This window comes from Myotis myotis, unplaced genomic scaffold, assembly GCF_014108235.1.
Source record: "Myotis myotis isolate mMyoMyo1 unplaced genomic scaffold, mMyoMyo1.p scaffold_m19_p_16, whole genome shotgun sequence".
NCBI classification, from domain to species: domain Eukaryota; kingdom Metazoa; phylum Chordata; class Mammalia; order Chiroptera; family Vespertilionidae; genus Myotis; species Myotis myotis.
The window spans coordinates 50763611-50783601 of NW_023416320.1; the positions used below are offsets into that span (position 1 = coordinate 50763611).

Genomic DNA, 19991 nt, shown 5'->3' on the forward strand with positions numbered 1-19991 from the left:
CCTCTGCGACTGGCACTGGGGAAATGAAATTTAGAAACAAGCCAATGGCCTGTCCCATACAATGTGGCCACACCAGAAACCAGCACAACGTTAGGGGGTGGCGTGAGCCCGGGGACTCTCCGGGGGAGGCCCTGCTCCACAGCCCGGCACCGTCCCTGATGACAGGCACCGTGGGCAAACACCCAGAAAATAAACAAGGAGAGCCGTGGGTGAGGGGTGCCCCGCTTCACTGACTTTTCAGTGTCAGTGGACAGAGATTCGGGGCTCTACACGCAGGGGAAAACCATCTTCGTGGTGAGTACAGAAGGTCTACTGCCGTGAAATTAATTTGGGGCTTGTCTGGGCACATTGCAGAATCAGAACCCTGGATGAGTTGCCCACGTCAACCTGGGAGACAAATGTATACATTTGGGATGACCATCTTATTGCACAAAAGGAAATGAAAGAGATGAAGCATGAAATCCAAGATCAAGGGGATGAACGGGAGCTAATGAACCCCTTTGGATTTGAAGGTGTGGCAGCCACCTGACAACTTGACCAGGTGATAATCACAGGTAATCAGCAGGGGCGAGAGAGCGAGAGAGCGTCTAACAGTGAGGTCTCAGGGGACCGTGCAGAGCAGCGGCACAAAACCCAGCGATTTGAGAGCTAATTTTAGCCAGAGAGACTCGACTCTGAAGTAAACAGAATTGGATTCTCCCTTGTATTTAAATCATGTCCGGGTAGAGGAGGGGCCTGGGAGCTCAAGGGAAAGATTTTAGCTATTAAATGTGCATATTCTTTGCTTCAACATGTCCATAAATTTGTCATACTCACTTGACTCATTTAAAATTTGAATGGTTCCTAACACAGGTGATCAAGGGACTTCTTCCCCCCAAGGACACTTAGCTCCCATGAAAGTACATTAGAAACGCAGCCTTTGAACTCACTGTGCAATCTGGTCCCAGAACTCCCACCTCTGCTCCTGGGTGGAATCAGCCTAATGGAGGCCCTGAGGCAGGCGGGGACACGTGGGTGTTTGGGGGCCCAGGGAGAGGGCTTGGCTAGGGAGGGAGACCGGGGCCAAGCAGAGCAAGCAGAGAGCAGGGCCATCCAGGGAAGTACTAAAAACTAAGCAGCAAGGTGCAGGTAGACAGCCATAAAGAGGCTGCTTTTCAGGGAAGACGTAGGGTTGGGTTCTTGTACTGGGAACCAATTTTTGGAGCAACTAGTACATTTAAATCTCATCTGTGATGTAACTTGGTGTGTGTGTGTGTGTGTGTGTGTGTGTGTGTGAGTGTGTGTGTGTGAGTGTGTGTGTGAGTGTGTGTGATGAGTAATGGAGGCTGGAAGGCTATAGAAAAGTAAGGACTCAACCTGTCTTGTTATTCTACTGAGGCCCCAGTACCTAACAGCATCTGAAACCTAGTCAGCGCTCAAAATGTATTTGTTGAATGGAGGAATGGGCAGATGGACAGACAGATGAGTGGAAGGAAGGAAGAATTAGAGGAAAGGAGGAAGAAAGGATGGGTGGATGGATGGAAGGGTGGGTGGGTAGGTAGGTAGATGGGTGGATGTACGGAAGGATGGATGGGTGGGTGGATGGATGGATAGATGGAAGGGTAGGTGGGTGGATGGATGGATGGATAGAAGGGTGGGTAGGTGGATGGATGAATGGAAGGGTGGATGGGTAGATGAATGGAAGGGTGGATGTGTGGGTGGATAGAAGAGTGGGTGGATGGATGGATGGATGGATGGATGGATGGATGGATGGAAGGGCGGATGGATGGATGGAAGGGTGGGTGGGTGGATGGATGGATGGAAGGGTGGATGGGTGGATGAATGGAAGAGTGGATGGGTGGATGGATGGAAGGGTGGGTGGGTGGATGGAAGGATGGGTGGGTGGATGGATGGATGGAAAGGTAGGTGGGTGGATGGGTGGATGGATAGAAGGGAGGGTGAGTGGATGGATGAATGGAAGGGTTGGTGGGTGGGTGGATGGATGGATGGAAGGGTGGATGGGCGGATGAATGGAAGAGTGGATGGGTGGATGGATGGAAGGGTGGATGGGCGGATGAATGGAAGAGTGGATGGGTGGATGGATGGAAGGGTGGGTGGGCGGATGAATGGAAGAGTGGATGGGTGGATGGATGGAAGGGTGGGTGGGTGGATGGAAGGATGGGTGGGTGGATGGAAGGATGGGTGGGTGGATGGAAGGATGGGTGGGTGGATAGAATGATGGGTGGGTAGATGGATGGATAGAAGGGTAGGTGGGTGGATGGGTGGATGGAGAGAAGGGTAGGTGGGTGGATGGGTGGATGGACAGAAGGGTGGGTGGGTGGATGGATGAATGGAAGGGTGGGTGGGTGGGTAGGTGGGTGGATGAATGGAAGGGTGGGTGGGTGGATGGGTGGGTATGGATGGATAAGGCAATGAGAATCCTAAAATACTGAATGACACTGTACAACTATGAGCTGGTGCGAGGTCTGTCCCCATCCCAGGAGTTCTCGGAGGAGGGCAGGGGTTTCTGTTGCCACCACCCAGGCCTCTCTGTAAAGAGACTATGGAAGGGGAAGGGAAACAGCTTTATATGGGTCAAACCTTATCCTTTGCAAATTTAAATTTAAAAAATGCATTTCACTTAGTATGGGAGAGGCATGTTTAGGAGCTATAGAGCACATCCTCTACCCAGAAACTTATCTCCTTCAGCACCTGCTCCTATGTACTCACCGCAGAGGCCGGTTGGCAATGAGCCTGTGCCACTGGAGCGGTGGCAGGAATCAGCAGATCTAGTCCAGCACTTGAACTTCCACGCATTCACCTCCATTTTCCCACTTGTGACTTTCATTCTCCATGTTCTGAGCTTTGTGTGAAGATACCCACAGCAACTGCCCACCCATTAGAGGATGTCTCCTAGCTCAAAGTTTGTCATGGCTGGAGATGCACAAAGTAGGCTGATTTTGAAAATTCAGTAAGCATTTCCCACTGACATATTCTGTCCCACGCCAACCAACCAGGTGGTCCATTCAGGTAAATTCCCACCCTCCACAGACAACACAGACTACACTCCACACACGTACTCATGCTCTTGTAATCACTACCTAGAGTGTGCTCATAGCTGAGATTCCTTAGGGGGAAAGATTTTACTCAGTGAATTTACCAGAAATCAAACTTGGGGTGGTGGTGGTGGTGGTGGTGGTGGGAATGGTATGTTGTTGTTGTTGTTGGTGGTGGTGGTGGGATATGTTGTTGGTGGTGGTGGGGGTGGGATGTGGTGGTGGTGGTGGTAATGGTTTGGTGGTGGTGGTGGCGGGATATGTTGGTGGTGGTGGTGGGGGTGGGATGTGGTGGTGGTGGTGGTGGTGGTGGTGGTAGGAATGGTATGCTGGTGGTGGTGGGGGTGGGATATGGTGGTGGTGGTGGGAATGGTTTGGTGGTGGCGGCGGCGGTGGGAATGATATGCTGGTGGTGGTGGTAGTGGGATATGTTGATGCTGGTGGGAATGGTATTTTGTGGGTCAGCTCATAACTTGATGATCTAAACAGCCTGCCTATTATAATTTTTATGAAACAAGTATTTTAATAATATTTCATCAGAGAAGGTCTAATTTCTTCCTTTTAGTTTGTTCTCTCTAACAGAGGGCCTGTTGCCATGATGGCGAGGCATGCTCAGCCTCTGTCCTGTGAGCTTAATTGACTGAAACATTGATTGAGCCCCGGGAGGGCAGAGGGCCCCAGCGGAATCACGACATAGCCTCGGTGTGTCAAGAATGCCTGCAGCTCGCTAAGCGACCTGCGCTTTGAGCTGGGGGAGGCGCTCTGTGTTCGCTGTGACAGCAGAAGTAGACACAAATGACGCCAAACCTTCCTGAAAGGGTTTCATGTTTTTCAAAGTGTGTATGTGTAGATGGTGGTCGCCTAAGACCATCCTGCATATCAGATATTTACATTATGATTCATAACAGTAGCAACATTACAGTTATGAAGTAGCAACGAAAATAATTTTATGGTTGGGGGTCATTACAACATGAGGAACTGTACTAAAGGGTCGCGGCATTCGGAAGGTTGAGAACCACTGGACTGTAGAGTGTGAAAGAAATAAAACAAAATCAAAGAGCTACCAAGAAATATTAATGAGAAGGAAGATGGGAAGGGGTGACACTACCCCAGAGAAGTCAGACCAGGCAGCCACGGCCGGGGGGCAGGGCTTATCGGGCATGAGCACCGTGCCCGCACGCTGGGCACGAAGTAGTGGCAAACGGTGATATCAGCGCCATGTGGAAGGGGGCAGATAGCACAGCCAGGGCACAGGTGCCTGGCACGACATGACTCGGCCTCCTGCGCCCCTTGGAGGCAATGAGTCGAGCCTGTGGCTGGGACAGACCACAAGGGCACAGTGTTAGAGGGTGAACCAGGGTTTAAACAGAAATGAGACACACAGTGTTCTACTATATATATAATAAAATGTAAGCACCCTCGGGCGCGGGTCCCTGTCTCCCCGACCGTCCCGTCCACCAGCGGGACTCGCTGGCCCCGACGCAGAGAGGAAGACGGGAGGGGGGGGGGGTGGGGGGGGGGGGACGACCTGCTTTGCCCTGGCGAATCCTGCCTCTAGTCCTTCATCAGGAGGAGACACTGGGGTGCTCACACGCCCCTGCATGGAAGCTCATTCATTCCTGTTTCCAAAAGGAAGTAACCCCTGCCCAGCGGCCATTCCCACACAGAGACGTTTCCCCACGGGTGAGGCCACTCGGACCTAACCAGGGCTCACCATCTGGGCGAGAGGCCACCTGGGGTGCTCTCAGGGGTGAAGCGACCGTAACCCTAAGGTGCAGAGGGGAGATTTGATCTTTTCTACCCAGTCCCACCAACAGAGGACAAGGAGGGCATATTCTGGGCACAGCACGGCTTGGGCGCACGTGTGCCCACACAGGCTTGGCTTTCAGACCCTCCGTAGACAGGCACCGGGGACAGGGCCCGGACCTGGTGTCCGGACCTGGGGCTGGATGCTTGGGGTGAGGGCTGCCCTGTGCAGGGTAGAGGCGGAGCAGCACCCCTGGTGCCAGGAGCACCCTCTGTGACAACCAAAAGGTCTCCAGGCACTGCCAACGTCCTGGTCGGGAAACTGCCCCGCAGAGCCAGGTGGCCGGGACCGCATTCTCACCGAGTCTGTTGTGGGTGCCGCCTGTGGCGGCCTCATGGGCACGCAGCGTGGGAAATGCATCAGTGTCGCTGTCCCCGTTAATCTTTTCATTTCTGTTCTGGTTGAACTTGAAGCCGGGTAACAATGTTTCAATGCTCGGCTGCTCTGGGCAGCGCAGTGGATGCAATAACTTACAGAGAAGCGCTGCTCGTTACCGTGAGAACGCCACGACCCTTAGGAAGCGCGTCGCTCCAAGTCTGAAAAGCGGTTCACCAAGGGCCTCGCGCGCTCGGTGGGAGTGGGGTCGCTGTCCCGGCCACGGCAGGGCTGGGGGTTCGTGGGAAACCGTAACCCGCGCCCGGGCGTCCGTCCTCTCCCGCGCCTCCCGGCCTCCTTCCGCGGCCGGCCAGCGGGGGGCGCGGGCTCTCCGCACGGAGCCGCCACCGCCTCCCGTTTGCCCCAAGGTCACGGCTCGGAGCGAGCTCGCCGGCCGCCGGGGCGGGAATCCCGGGTGCCTTCGGGGCGGAGACGCCGGCGCCGGGCCGGGGGCCGGGGATGCGGTCACAATGGGCCGGGAGGGAGGCGCGGGGCCGGGGCCACAGCGTGGGCGCCGCCACCGGACTCCGCGCCCGGAGGGAGGTGCGCGCAGACGTCCCGCCGCCCCGCGCAACCGGAGCGCGGAGCCGGTGCCGCCCAGGCCCCCGGGCGCGGCCGCGGGAGACGCTCCCCGCGCGGCGGGCGCAGCCTGCAGGGCGCTGTCCCCGCCCGGCCCTCCCCGCGCGGGACCGCACCTCCGCCCTCACCTCCCGCCGCAGGTCCGCGCGGCCCCTCCCCGGCCGGCCGCCCCCGGCACCAAGTTGGCGGGAGCCTATAAAAGCCGGGGACGGCGCGGCCGCGGACACACCGAACCGGCCCCGAGCAGCCGCCGCTGGACGCGCGCCAACTCCTGCCCCGCCGCCCCGCCGCCACCATGTCCCACCACTGGGGGTACGGCCCGCACAACGGTGAGTGCGCGCCGCCCTCTGCACCTGCCGGCCGCGGGCGCGGGTCGCGGGCCAGGGCCCCTGCGCGGGGTGCCCCCTCCCCAGCGCCGGCCCCCGCGCGGGTGCCCCTCGCCCCGGCCCTGTCCGCTGCCCCGAACCCCCGCGGCCGGCGCGCACAGGCCCAAGGGGGGGGGGTACCCTCAGCGGGAGACGCGAGGACAGCCCCTCCGGGCCCCTGCGGGACACCCTCCTACCCCGACCCAGGAGGAGAGAAGAGGTTGTAACAGGAAATGGTAGGTGTTGGTGGCAGAAATCAGGGACCCGCGCCCCGACCATCCTCAGCGCCACCTGTGGCTGAGGCTCCCGCACAGCCTGTCCCTGGCACTTCTCTGCGGTTAGAATTCCTTGCCCTGAATGCAGTTCACCCTTCACCTCTGACCCTAATGTCAGGGGGTCACCAGGAGCGGGCTTTCCCGCCAGGGATCTGGGTTCTCAGAGTCAGAGGACATGCAATGGCTGGGAGCTGCGTGGCCTCCACACATGGATGCCCATCTCACAGCAGTCCCTATGGGAGATGTCATTATTAACCCGCAGAACAAATGGGAAACTGAGGCACGGGGTGCTTTCCCAAAGGCTCTTCAGCTTGGTGGTGCCGCCCAATGGGAGCCTGCATCCCTGCCCCTCCCCGGGGAGTGGGTGCCTGTCCCCAGGCTGGGGGCTCACGCGTCCCTCCCCCCCCAGGGCCCGAGCACTGGCACAAGGACTTCCCCATTGCCAAGGGCCACCGCCAGTCCCCTGTGGACATCGACACCAAAGCCGCCGCTCACGACCCTGCGCTGAAGCCCCTGACCGTGTCCTACGAGCAGGTGGCGTCCAGGCGGATCCTCAACAACGGCCACTCCTTCAACGTGGAGTTTGACGACTCCCAGAACACAGCAGGTCAGTGGCTAACGCATCACTGGGGCCTTTTACCCAAAAGCTGTTTTCCTGGTGAAGGGGGACCCTTCTCAGCCCTGAAGAGCCAGGCTGGGGACTGGCACAGATGCCAGGCTCAGAGGGCAGGCCGATGACCTTGAAGTGACCTGGGCGGCTCCTCCCTGGAACAGTCCCGGGTCCCTTGCAGGCCACTGAGAACCTGGGACCTGCCTCTGAAAATTCCAAAAGGCAGTGTCCCCTGGCAAGAAACATCAACAGTGATGTTTTGCAAAATTAGAACATTTAAGTTCTGTTCCTCTCTCACATCAATGTCTGCCCCCTCCCTCTCCCTCTCCCTCTCCCTCTCCCTCTCCCTCTCCCTCTCCCTCTCCGTCTCCCTCTCCCTCTCCCTCACCCTCTCCCTCTCCCTCTCCCTCTCCCTCTCCCTCTCCCTCTCCCTCTCCCTCTCTCTCTGAAATCAACAAAAACATACTTTTAAAAATTAGAAATTTAAGTTCTAAGTTTCACTCTCACATAGATATTTCTCTCCCTTCCTCTCTAAAAACCAATGGAAACATGTCTTTGGGTGAGGATAAAAAACCGACAACCTCCCCCCCACCCCACCCCCCAACCCCCGCCCAAATTCTTGGAAACAAAATTCTGAGTATTTTCTGGGTGTTGGGCTAGCGCGATAAAGGTGGCAGTACAGCTTGGTATCTACTGAGAAAGTCATTCCACGAATGAAGATGGTTTAGAGCTGGTGGATATACTTGGCCCATTACGGACAAAACCGATTACCATCATTTGTTTGTAATGAGCTGTTTTCAGGGCGCTCGTTGAATGCTGTGCTTTTCCTTGTTTAGAAATAGAGCCCCCCCCCCCCCCCCCCCCACACACACACCATTCAGCCGTAGTCCTGCCTCTTTGCCCACTGGTTGATGTTATTGCCCTGTTTTCCTGAGCGCTGCCTCTGAAGGTCCGTGGCCGCTGCTGCAAACACACAGGCGGGCGCTGGGAGGGGCCTGGGACAATGAGAAGGAGCGCGATGGTGCTGCTAAAACGGTGCTTCCACAGCCGCAGCTCTAGCATCTCCGGTAACCAGAGCCCTCGGAGGCGCGGCCACTGTCCTGCTCAGCTCTTACCCCTGTATTCAGCACTGTTTTGAAAAAGTTCTTCCCTGCCCCTTTCCCATTTTAAAATTTCTTGATACTTGGCTTTCTGAATAGTGATTTGGGAAGACAGTTTGATGGAGGGTAATGTAGAGGTGATCTGAGAAGTGTTCCCACCCCGTGCTCTGGGTCACCTCACCCAGCACACACGCACACGGACACACATGGACACACATGGACACACACGGTTTTCTAGGTTTTGAGGATTAGAGTTGGTGGAGGGTGTCCCCTGGAGACCCTTCTGTGGCTTTCTGCCGTGTCACCTTCCCCGGCGCCTCCCACTCCAAAGCAACAACGCTCGGCGATTAAGTTAAACATAATGTTAAATATAAGGGAGACAGTTTCTTTCCTTCGTGTGAAGACTGTAATAGGACAAGGCCAAAGGTCTTGGCTGTATTGTACATATAGAAAGGATGCCATAACACTTTGTGTTTGGTTATTTAAAAAAACAAAAGCTACTTTAGTCTGTAGTTGTCAGCTTTTTTTTTTAAGAGACAATGGGCATTCAGTGTTGCCAATGAAATCATTGTTTTCCCTGGGTCTACCAGTTACATAGTAGATTTAATTCTGGATGCTACAAAGAATCCAGTATAAGATCACATGCCGACTGAGTGCTGAGAGTCTTTCTTGGAACAATGAGAAACAAATGGAACCGTGCACTGTTCTAGTGCGTGTGTCTTGGGGAGCGGGGGTCAGCATTTGGTGGTAGCTGTGAGCCTCGCCCGGGGTCCGTGGCCCTGGTGGCAGCAGCCTGGCCTCTCGGAGGTTTGCTTTCTTCCCGTGAAACTGGAGTGAGGGTGGCGTGCACCGGAGGGGGAAGCGTGCTGAGCTCTAAGATTACCGCCGGCGCTTCCTCGATGGGGTTTCCACGTCTCGTTTGTCAGTGTATCGGCACGTGCCATGTATGATATTAAAGGGGTCCTGCTGGTTTCCTACGTGGCACCCAGCTGTAGCTGCGCGTCCGGCCACGCGCCCGCCGCTCCCGGGGGCTTTCTCCACGGGCAGGGGCTGGTCACCTGGCTTCCCATCTCTGTGGCCACTTGCATGTGTAAGGCGGCAGCCCGGCCGTGTTTAGATTGTGAACCGAGAACACAGGTGGGTCAGTTTAGGGAGGGGCTCAAATCCACGCGTGGAGACACGTGGACTTCACTTAGTTCTCATTTTAGAAACCCTCACTAACACAACGAGATTCGAGGTCAGGCAGGCACCTGAGGGCCGGCCAGGGGCCGGGGCACCTCGGGAGAAAGGTGGGAGTAATGGCTGGGCCAGCCGCTCCCAGACGTGCGACAGGAAGTCTCCCAGGGCCGAGGAAACAGGGAGGCCTGAGCTGGCCCGGGTCTCGGTGAGGCCAGGCCTAGGCTGGGAGGGGCTCCAGGCGAAGGAAGAGGTCGGCCCGAGGCTGCCAGGGCACAGCACCTGCTGGCACCGGCCGGAAGGCACGGGAACCGGACGGGCAGGCGCAGAAAGACCTCTCTTCGCATGTGAAAGTCTCCTTTGTGACTCTGTGCAAACACTGCAACCTCCTCAGCTGTTCTGGTTAAACAGGAAGCTTTCTCTCTTTTCGAGAATGCGGAATGCATTAAATATTGATGTTAAGGGAAAACACACCCACAGAATTAAAACAGAACCAAAGCGATCGTACCAGGCAGGGGAACAGCCTTCAGACTTTTGTAAAGATCCTGGCCTCTCAGGTTAGAAGAAGCGGCCGCCAGGCGTGAGGCAGAGGCTGGCCTCCCCGTCCCGGGAGTGACTGCCTGGGGACTTCAGAATAGGAGGGAATAGAAATCTTCACAAAATAACACGGCTAACCTAGTGTGTGCACACCGTCTCCAGCACTGCGCTTTTCTGTCCACATACGTCTCAAAATAATTTATCCTTCTGGTCACCCAAGCTCGTTAAGTCAACAGTTTAACATCTCTTTTTGTTAGGAGTTATTGTTATGGTGTTTATCATTTTTATATCCTTTGCCACTCATTTTATACTTTTAAACCCTTAAGTTTATTTCCTTTTCCCTCCCTCTGTGATTTCAGTCTTCTAGCACTTCTCAGAGGTTCAGATTTTCAAATATATCCTAAATGCTATCTTATCTCCAAACTCAAACATGGAGTCAGGAGCTGAGCCGGCAGAACTTATCGCTGTTTAAGCCCAGGGAGTTCTTTTTGCCTGTGAGGTAATGGGCTGTGACCAGAACCTTGGGCTAAAGCCCTCATCAATCTTCTAAATTCCTTTAAAAACAAACCACCTTAAATTAATGAAAAATCGTTAATCTTGTTAGAGTTTTTTCATTATTAGAAAATAACTCCCCCTGCTTAAGATCTTTTATTACTATCTTTATTTGAGAGAAAAGATCAGCAGTCAAAATTCCTAATTCCTGCTAACTTATTAACTTTTATTAATGAGTGTAAAACTCTCCTGCTTTATTGCGAAGTTAGAGGCAAATACTGAAAGACAACATCTGGATTATTGAGCTAATCCATACACAGCATTATTTCTGTGTTGTTTTTTGAGAAATTGGAATGTTTGTGTCTGTTTATATTAATTCAAGAAGGAAGGCGGCCGAGCTGTCCTGGCCCCGGCCGGGCGAGCAGACCTGCTCTGGGCATATTCTGGGTTCTGCTTGCTTTTCAGGAACCTGCTCTTGAAGCTGCTAAACTTCCCTCCCACAGACAATCTTAGCTCCAAAGGAAACAACCACCACAAATGGCAGGGCTTGCCTGCAAAGCGCGGCCCTCACCCAACCCCGCCAAGCTGCAGCATGCCATGCCGATCACGTTCACGGCGCGCGCGTGTGTGTGTGTGTGTGTGTGTGTGTGTGTCTGTGTTCGGGCTCTCAGTCCGCATCGTAGATGCTCACGGTCTGCCTGCAGTAGCACGCATGTCATGTCCAGTGTGTGTCACAGATGTGAACCTCCACCCCCTCGGCTCCCGTGCAGCTGCTGCCAGGCACCGTGTGTGTACATACCTGCGTCTCCTTTTTAATTCTTGGACAGTTGCCATCCACCTGCCTCTAAAAGCTGAATTTCCGTGTGTCTACGTAGCGCAGGGCAGCCTGCCATTTTGCTCCTCAGAAGCAGCCGCGCGGGCCGTCCGCTTCGCCCTGGGCCGCCCGATGTCCGCTCTCCTCTCCCGGGGAGGCCTGGCCGCCGCCTCCGCCGGGAAGGCCACAGGGATGCAGTGTGGTAGTTTTCTGATTGTTCACAGAGAGCGTTGTTCACCTGTTGGAAATGCTGTGTTTAGTGGATTTATTTCTTCACATTGTTGACAGGAAACTCCTTAAATTTTAAGTTTGAACCAAAGACCATCGGGTTAGTTTATTTGTATTTTGGATCTAAGAGAGATTATTGACTTCCAGGGAGGTCTTTGTTATTTGGATGCATTTTATATGAAGGGATCATGTGATTTGGAAGAAAAAAATTCAAAGCGTTAACATTTCAGTTTTTAATTTGTGTAGGTGGTCTGATTTATCTCAGTATGACTGGCGTGACTGTCTTAATTTTTACAAACAACCTATATTCAACATAATTTTTCCACGTAATCTGTACAGGAAGACAGATGCGTCTAGAATATACTTGGTGCTCACTTTGCAGTTTGTGCATTAAGTTGGTACAACTGAGGCAGTCACGGCAGTGAAAGGCTGCAGCGCCCGTGGGCGGGGGGGGGGGGGGGGGGAGGGAGAAAGTGGGGGGGAGGGGGAATCGGGGCTTCAGTTGCATGGAGCCCGCGTGAGTCTGTCCTTCCCGTGCAGCACGTTTCCGCCAGGCAGCAGGCCATGCCTCGTCCACCCCACGGGCCTCATTGCCTTTTACAGAAACAACTTCTGCTATTTTTAAACCTTATTTTTGCAGTAGAAAAGCAGGTTTCATTTTAAACTGGGGTAGTTTAGAGGTGACCTGAGGCAGCCAACGTAAAGCAAGTAAGCAAGCAGAACCAGAGGCAGCCGCTTCCCAGCTTCCAGCTCGTGCTGTCTGTGCTGCTTCTCAGTTAAAAAGAGAGGTGCCCTTTACGACAGCTCAGGGCAAGTTATCATCATAACAATGAAGTCTTGAGGGACTTCATTGACTAGACATCATGTTAAGGAGTTCTGAGAAATAACCAACTAGTTGAAGAAGGTCAGAAATGCTGCCTTTAATAGCAAGTAAACAGTAACTATAATAATCTTTTAAAATTACAACAGGCTTACAATTTACATAGCCACATAGTTTTATTTTAATAGGAGTGAAAACAGGTATCTGGTAATAACAGATCAGCATGGAATGTGTTTAATCATTGAACCCAGAGCTTAATTCCTTTTCCTTTTGAGTATTAGTAAGTCCCGTTTAATGAAAGCTCATATATACTCTTGCCTGACTCTAAATGTTCTCTGTAAGAAGTAAAGTAGGATGGAATCTTAACATCCGCCAGAGAGTGAGTAAGAACTAGCTCTAAGCTTCATGATCTTTAAAGTTTAAGATTCTGACAAGATTCTTCACAGGGAGGGAGCTTAGTCAGCTCAGATTTTACTTAACTCACTTTCCCACTTGGTAGAATGAATGATGTTACAAATGGTTTTCATGATCAGCCCGCCAGTTAGTTAGTAGCTTTAAAAAGTTATAAAGGAATTAATTCCAACATCAATTTATTTCATAAACAAGTATTTTGTTTTAAGGCTATATCATTAAGAAAAATAGGAATTATCTCATTTCTGAAAAAGCCTATTTGGGGTGATAAGGCTAATTTTTTCCTCGTAGACTTATGAGGTTAAAAAAAGCTTTTACAATTAATTGTTATTAAGTTTCAAGAGAGGTGATTTTTGTCAGAAAACATGCAAATTCCTGTTTCTTAGCAGCTCTGTAACATAGCACTATTTATGGTTCGCGGGTTTTTTCATTCTCTCTTTCTCCCGCCTGTGAAAAGCAGAGGCGCACCAAGGCCATGCCAGGAGCCACAGAAAACCTCCACCCGAACCTCCCATCGGCTTCCCCTTCCCTTCCACTAGATGAGTGTCTGCTGCCGCCTTGTAAGCACATTTAGCTAAAGGGAAGCCAGCAAACTTGTCCATCCAGACTTGGTCCCTTTGATTTGCAAAGCCAAAGTTTGGACTCATTCTTTTATGAATTATAAACCAAAACTAGTAAGATATACTTATGGGAACAGATGTTTAATCCCAGTTCTGGAAAAAATAACGTTGAAGTGGTAGAACTAAACTAACTTTAAAAGCTTTAAAATATACTGGTTAAATCCCATTAATACATATAAGTCAGGTAAAAAGTTTTTGGAGGGGATAGGGAAGCAGTGACCTCTTACTATTTTAATCCTCTCTTAAGACACAACTGTCACAGATAGGTTGTGGTCTAACACCGCGATTTCTAGGACTGCTTTTACTGTAATTAATGCCAGAACATTGGAATCATGAGATAGTTATTCAAGTTAGAATTAGAAGTTCCTGGAGATAATAGACCCCTCCACTAGTATGTGATCAGTACCTAGTGGAGTCATCAACCATTGGATGTACCCATTTTACAGATGAGGACGTTAGGGGCAGAGAAGGTAAATAAAAATTTTAAAGGGACAAAGCTAGTCAGTAGCTTTTGGATTTGAATGGTCACTGCTACTAAAGGATTTGGAAAGCCTGTGTGAGGAAAATAGGATTTTATAACATTGAGATCAAGAATGCTGGTATTTCAGTAATTCTGGCTTGTAGGCCTGTCCTGACAGGTTAGCTGAGTCGCCCCTGGACAGTCCCTGCGGAGAGGCAGCCACATTTGTGCGAATGTGCCCGAGGCCTGCGCTGGCCAGCAACAGAAGAACTTCCTCCGTGACTCACAGAAGAAGCCATAGCTTCCTTAACATTTCCTCTCTCTGCCCTGACCCTATGACCCCCAAGCAAACCCAGAAGAGAGGTGCCAGGTGCTCAGCAGACAGAGGGAAAAGCAGCGTCCTTTAGGCAACACGCGGAGGAACAGGTACCGCGTATTCTGCTCCGAGCTGTGGGCCAAACCGGAGCCCGGATTAAATTTCCAGAGTGAAAATGTTGCTATGGGCACAGATGCAGGACTACACAATGGGATTCAAATGTAACGTTAGTGGTGTGAGTTCCATAGCACATGTATGAGTATGCACTGTACACTTGTGTATACACACACGCACACGTATATTTTTACATTTCAGTGCTGAAGGGAGGGCCTCTCGCTGACACCTACCGACTGGTTCAGTTCCACTTTCACTGGGGCTCATGCGATGGGCAGGGCTCGGAGCACACAGTGGATCAGGAGAAATACGCCGCAGAGGTAACCTATGCTTGCTTGCTTCTGGGAAAAACACAGTGATACTTGGCATTAATTTCAAAAGCTTAATTTTGTAAATTCAGCTTAAACAGGGGGAACCACTTTCTGAACAAAAGACCTTCACACTTGCTTATCGCTGCTCCAAGGACAGCGTTGGGGGAGTGAGTGAATTCAAGTGGGAGGACCTGTTTTCATATAAACCTAGAAACAGAATTTGCGTCTTCCCGCAGAACATGCAACTCTTGCTGTTGATGAAATCACTTGCTAGTATGCCAAACAGTTTAAATAGAATTAAAATGAAGGAAAGGCTTACTTTTAAAATGCCCAGAGACCACAGTGGGGGGTGGGGATGGGGGCAGGGTCCCTGGTTCTGTCCATCCTCACTGTGAGTGGTCTGTCTCCTGTCGCAGCTGCACCTGGTTCACTGGAACACCAAGTACGGGGATTTCGGGACGGCCGTCAAACAACCCGACGGGCTGGCTGTTTTGGGTGTTTTTTTGAAGGTAAGTGGGTGGCCCAGTTCTTTCCCCCCTGTTTTCAGCAAAGATGAGCCAGACAGGACACTTCTAGCCAATAGGACATTCTCCAGAGAGCCTGGGTGGAGATGGGACCAAGGAGGACTTGAGAAGTGGTGTTGGCACTGTTCCAAGTGACAGTGACGACGCGTCCCTGTGAGGTGAAGGGAGCAAGAGCGACCCGGCCCACGTCCACGGTTCCTCCCCTTGAGCTGGACAGTGTCTTTCATGACAGATGGCTGTGGGGGGAGGACACACTTTCCTCTGCCCTCGAGGTGCTCCTGGCCGGCCCAGCAGCCCAATAGACCTGAGGCAAGAGAAATAACCATTGGAGAACATCCGCCTGCATGGGAACCCCGCAGACAGGAGAGTCAGAGTCCACCTGCAGGAGCGGGAACCTGGGCTCTGAGACATCTGAGCTGGGGGTGGGGAGGGCCTGGGGGCCTCAGCAGGCCCTGCAGGAGGGTAAGAAGGGCAGCCCTTTAATCAGCAGTTTTCCCTGCCCTGCAGCCATGACAAAGGGTTATCTCTGATCACCTCTTCTGAGCAGAGCCTCTCACTCAAATTCTTCTAAGTAGTTAAAGTGGGAGGAGGGGGTAGAAGTTTGCTAAGGTTGACTTTAGCTCCAAACAATCTGCACCCCACAGAGGCACACAGCAGGGACGGGGTAGGGGGACTTATTTGGACCCCACATGCTAAAGGAAGGGCAGGCTCTCAGGCTGGAGGACGGCTCCATAGTGGGGAATTGCAGGCAACAGGGGACGGAAGGTTGAGCTGCCATCCTGACAGTTGTAAAGCCAGTGGAGTCATGGGCTGGTGAGTCACGGCTGGACTATGTCAAGGTGGGAGCCGCGTGTCATGAAACCATCCACAGAAAGCATGGAGAGGCGTGGACAGACGCTGATTAGATGATGGAAGGAAACGAGGGCTGAGGGGTTGGGAAGGCAGGAGAGCCAAGGGAGAGTGTTAAAAGCGAGGGCGGACAGTCGGCGAAGGCCTGCGAGAAGGTGCAGGCGAGCTCGGGCCAGTGTCCTTCCTTCTGAGCTGAGAGCACTGTTGCCGCTGGAGAGGATGAGAAGCTCGCCTCTGGGGCTGCCAGGGCTGCGGCCGGTGTTCGTGGGGGGTCTGGTGGGGCCAGGTAGCGAGTGCGGGGTTTGGGTTTACTCTTTGGAGAAATTCTATGATAGAACTGCCCAGATCCAACGGGTGTGGTGCCACCCGTCATACAGCACCTGGTCCCGTGTCTTGCTCTAGGTCGGCGACGCTAAGCCGGGCCTCCAGAAGGTCGTCGATGCGCTGTGCTCCATTAAAACAAAGGTACGTGAGTGTCCCGCCACCCCACGGGCTTGGGGAAACGCTTTTGTTCAAATGGAATAGTTTTGGCTTGACAAGGGGTGTTTGGGAGAGCAATCAATAAAGGTAAAATGTTGCTTATATATGTATTTAACTCTTTTGTAATCCAAAAGTGGATCTTGATGCCCGTTTAAGTTAGACTTGTGTTTGCGTAATCTGGCTTCCCCATCCACGCGTCCCTGTGCGTGTCAAGGGTTCGTGCCTGGGAGGAGGCTGAAAGGCCGCCTGCTCAGCCAGCCACTCACCCCTGCGCAGGGATCTCCTGAGGGCCTGCCACGTGCCGGCCACTTCGTACCGTGGTGAACGCGACGCACAGGGCCCGCCTCAGGGAGGTGTCTGTTTTGAGCCTCCTCGAATTGTTTCGTCCCATGTTTAAACCCTCCCGACGGCCCAGCTGCACTGAGGTCAATGGGCATCGGCGTAAATTAAATACTGCCATGGCCAGTGGCAGCCCTGGCTCCGTAAAGCTCGCCCTCACAGCAGCCTCTGTCTTCTGAAATGCTCACCTCCCACCTCTAGCTTGACGCCCTTGACTCCTGAATAAACCTGATCTGAAAGCACTAACTCAAAAAGACGCCTGCACCCCATGCTCATCATCGCAGCATCATTCACGACAGCCAACTGGGGGGGCGGGGGGCGGGGCTAAGTGTCCACCAATGAGTGAACGGATAAAGAACATGAGGTGCATAAGGAAATGTGACTCCACCTTAAACAGAATGGAACTGGCCATCTGTGAGGGCACGGGGCTGAGAGGAGTCAGGTTCTCCAGCTCATGGCTGTTTCTGGGCAGACGCCTCGGTTACGCTCCTTATGTTCTGTTTCCTGGGGAGTGGACTCTTTAAAATGCAGCTGGGCTGTTAGGTGTGCCTCCTGCCCAACCATGAGGCTCTAACCTGAGTGTCGCCTGTGCCAGGGTAAGAGCGCCGCCTTCACTGGCTTCGACCCGTGCGGGCTCCTCCCCGGGTGCCTGGACTACTGGACCTACCCCGGCTCGCTGACCACGCCGCCGCTGCTGGAGTGCGTGACCTGGATCGTGCTCAGGGAGCCCATCAGCGTGAGCAGCGAGCAGGTGGGTCCCCGACGGCGGGCGGGCTGGGTGCGGGGCTGTGGAGTCAGCCAACCTGGTAACCTCCTCCTGGTGCTCTGGCCGTGGGTCCGTGTGCGCAGAGCTGAGCTACTAAACATGCAATAAACACGGTTCGTCATTAACCATAGCCTGAAGCTGTAAACACAGGCAGAATGAGGGTCCGGTGGGCCAGGTGCCTTCACCGAATGAGTGCTGCTTCTGTGAACGCTGAGAAAGCGAAGCCTGCGCAATGACCTGTCACGCCCACGGTTACAGGGTCAGGATGCTTCTCAGCCCCCTGACTCCTGAGGAAGGCGAGGGGCCTTGCAGAAACTATTCAACTCAGTCCCCGCGGCCAGAGTGGCCGGAGGCTGAGGCAGACCCCTCGCCGTGCGCTGGGTGCAGTGCCGTCTGCCCGGCAGGTGATTAAGGCCTTGCAGTCCCAGCGGAGCAGGGGCAGGGGCAGGGGCAGGGCAGGGCAGGTCACCGTCGTCCACTTCAATCAAAGTGACTTTGTGGGGGGCACTGTGGGAATGTCACTGAACCAAACAGCTCAGGCTGCTGACTGGTGGCGGCCGACCTCCTTCACGCAGATCAAGTCTCGAGAAGGGAAAGGGAAGAACCACTTTGCAAAACCACCTCTGAGAAGTGGGGGCGGGTGAGGGCTGCCTGTGTCCATCACGGGGCCAGGGAACAAACTTCAAATGGAACAAAACTCAACCAAGGCACCTGGGCGGCATGGCTCAGTGGTTGAGCATTGACCTCTGAACCAGGGCACATGCTCGGGGTGTGGGCTCAGTTCCCAGTGTGGGGTGTGCAGGAGGCAGCCAATCGATGATTCTCTCTCATTCCTGATGTGTCTCTCTCCCTTCCTGCTTAAAAAATAAAAGAGTCACCCTAGCCAGTTTGGCTCAGTGGATAGAGCATCGGCCTGTGAACCCAAAGGTCCCGGGTTCGATTCTGATCAAGGGCAAGCTGCAGGCTCCTCCCCGGCCCGGGCCGTGGTCAGGGCTCCTGCAGGAGGCAACCAATCGATGTGTTTCTCTCACACGGATGTTCTCTATCTGTCCCTCTCCCTTCCACTCTCCCTAAAAATTAATGGAAAAGTATCCTCGGGTGAGGATTAACCAAAAACAAATAAATAAATAAACAAACAAACAATAAAATAAAAATAAAAAGATCCACCAAGACCAGGACTGGACGCCCACTCGGCACAGCCCTCCAGGGCAGTGTCCTGCGCTTTTGAGCAGAGACGCCGGCCTGCCTTCCGGCTCTGGGCTTGCCGACCCTGGACCCCCAACTGCACAGGTGCTGTAGTTCACCCTCCCCAGGGCAGACGCAGACCTTTAATTTTCACTTGGGATTGTTATGTTACATCTCAAAGGTATAAAGTCAGGAGGAAAGCAGAAAGCGAACGGAAATGGCCTTCAGCAACAGCAGCGATTCCGAGCGTGTGTCATAGAGAGGGATCCGTCGGTGAACACATGCATGTGCATCTGTGATTATCTGTGGGGTCCTGTGAGACGTGAACATGGGTACATGGTGCTGTGCACATAGGGGAGCCCATGTCAGATATGACCCAGCGCGTCCCTCAGTATCGCCGTGAAACGTTTCTTTTTAATTTTCGAATCTTTCCTGTGTCTTTTAGATAAACACGTTCCGTCAGCTTAGCTTCAACAAGGAGGGGGAGGCAGAAGAACTCATGGTGGACAACTGGCGCCCCACACAGCCCCTGCACGGCCGCCAGGTCAGGGCGTCCTTCCAGTGAGATGCGGGCCGCGGTCCCCAGCGTCCGAGGTCCCCGACGCGGAGCACCGGCCCACGCGGCGAATCGGACCTGCTGCTCTGCGTCCCCGACTGCTGGGCTCCCAACTAGACCCTTCCTGTCCCCTCCCGTCCCCCTGACGCTTGCTATTCCCGTGGGAGGAGCCGGGCCAGCTGTCCACGATGCAGCGACGTGGTGGGCGGTGCTTTGCTGGGGGTGGCCTTCCTGTAAGAAATGATTAAAGGGATCGGAGGGGAACTGCCTGTTCACAGCGCGGGGTGAGCCTCACACGGGGTGTCAGATGGGAGGAGGTGGGTTCGGATCTGCACTGGGAGATCGCGGTGATGTGAATCAGGTAAAATGCTCAGGATTCTGTGCGACGTGAACCAGACGGGATCACTGTTCTGACTCCAAGATGTTGTACGAAAGAGAAATCCTCACATTCGTCTATATTTGTAGCAAAGTCCCCTTACATGTGACTCCTGCCATAATTCAGTGGCTTCTGAGCTGCAGAGGTCCACGAGGTAGAATCTAAAAACTGGTATCATTGTCGCTGTGACACAGAATGTATTTCCATCCAGAAAATATGTTCTCTGTTAATAAATGCTGTATTTTGGGTATATTCTCTAATAAAGCCCGATTTCTCTTTGGAGCGCTGTGCTTTATGCTGGGGGAGTGGGCGTGTGTGGGATAGTTCCCGTCGGTTCATTGCTGGGGTGAGCGTGTCGGCTTCCTCAGGACTGGAGGACCCCGAAGGCCTGGCCGGTTCGCGCCAAGGGGAGCAGGCGGAGCAGATGGAACGCACAGCTGCCCAGGAACAGAGGAATGGCCTCAGCCTGCG

At 53.4% G+C, this 19991-nt stretch overlaps 1 protein-coding gene across 1 annotated transcript; it reads left to right on the plus strand.

The window, feature by feature from the left end:
- Positions 1 to 5972: 5972 nt before the first annotated feature.
- On the plus strand, positions 5973 to 19802 carry LOC118670453 (carbonic anhydrase 2-like). The gene is made up of 7 exons (XM_036337462.1): positions 5973 to 6125; positions 6846 to 7043; positions 14336 to 14454; positions 14862 to 14954; positions 16221 to 16283; positions 17233 to 17388; positions 19034 to 19802. Exons 1-7 carry the CDS (start codon positions 6092 to 6094, stop codon positions 19151 to 19153), a joined length of 783 nt encoding a protein of 260 aa, XP_036193355.1. The 5' UTR covers positions 5973 to 6091; the 3' UTR covers positions 19154 to 19802.
- Positions 19803 to 19991: the final 189 nt, after the last annotated feature.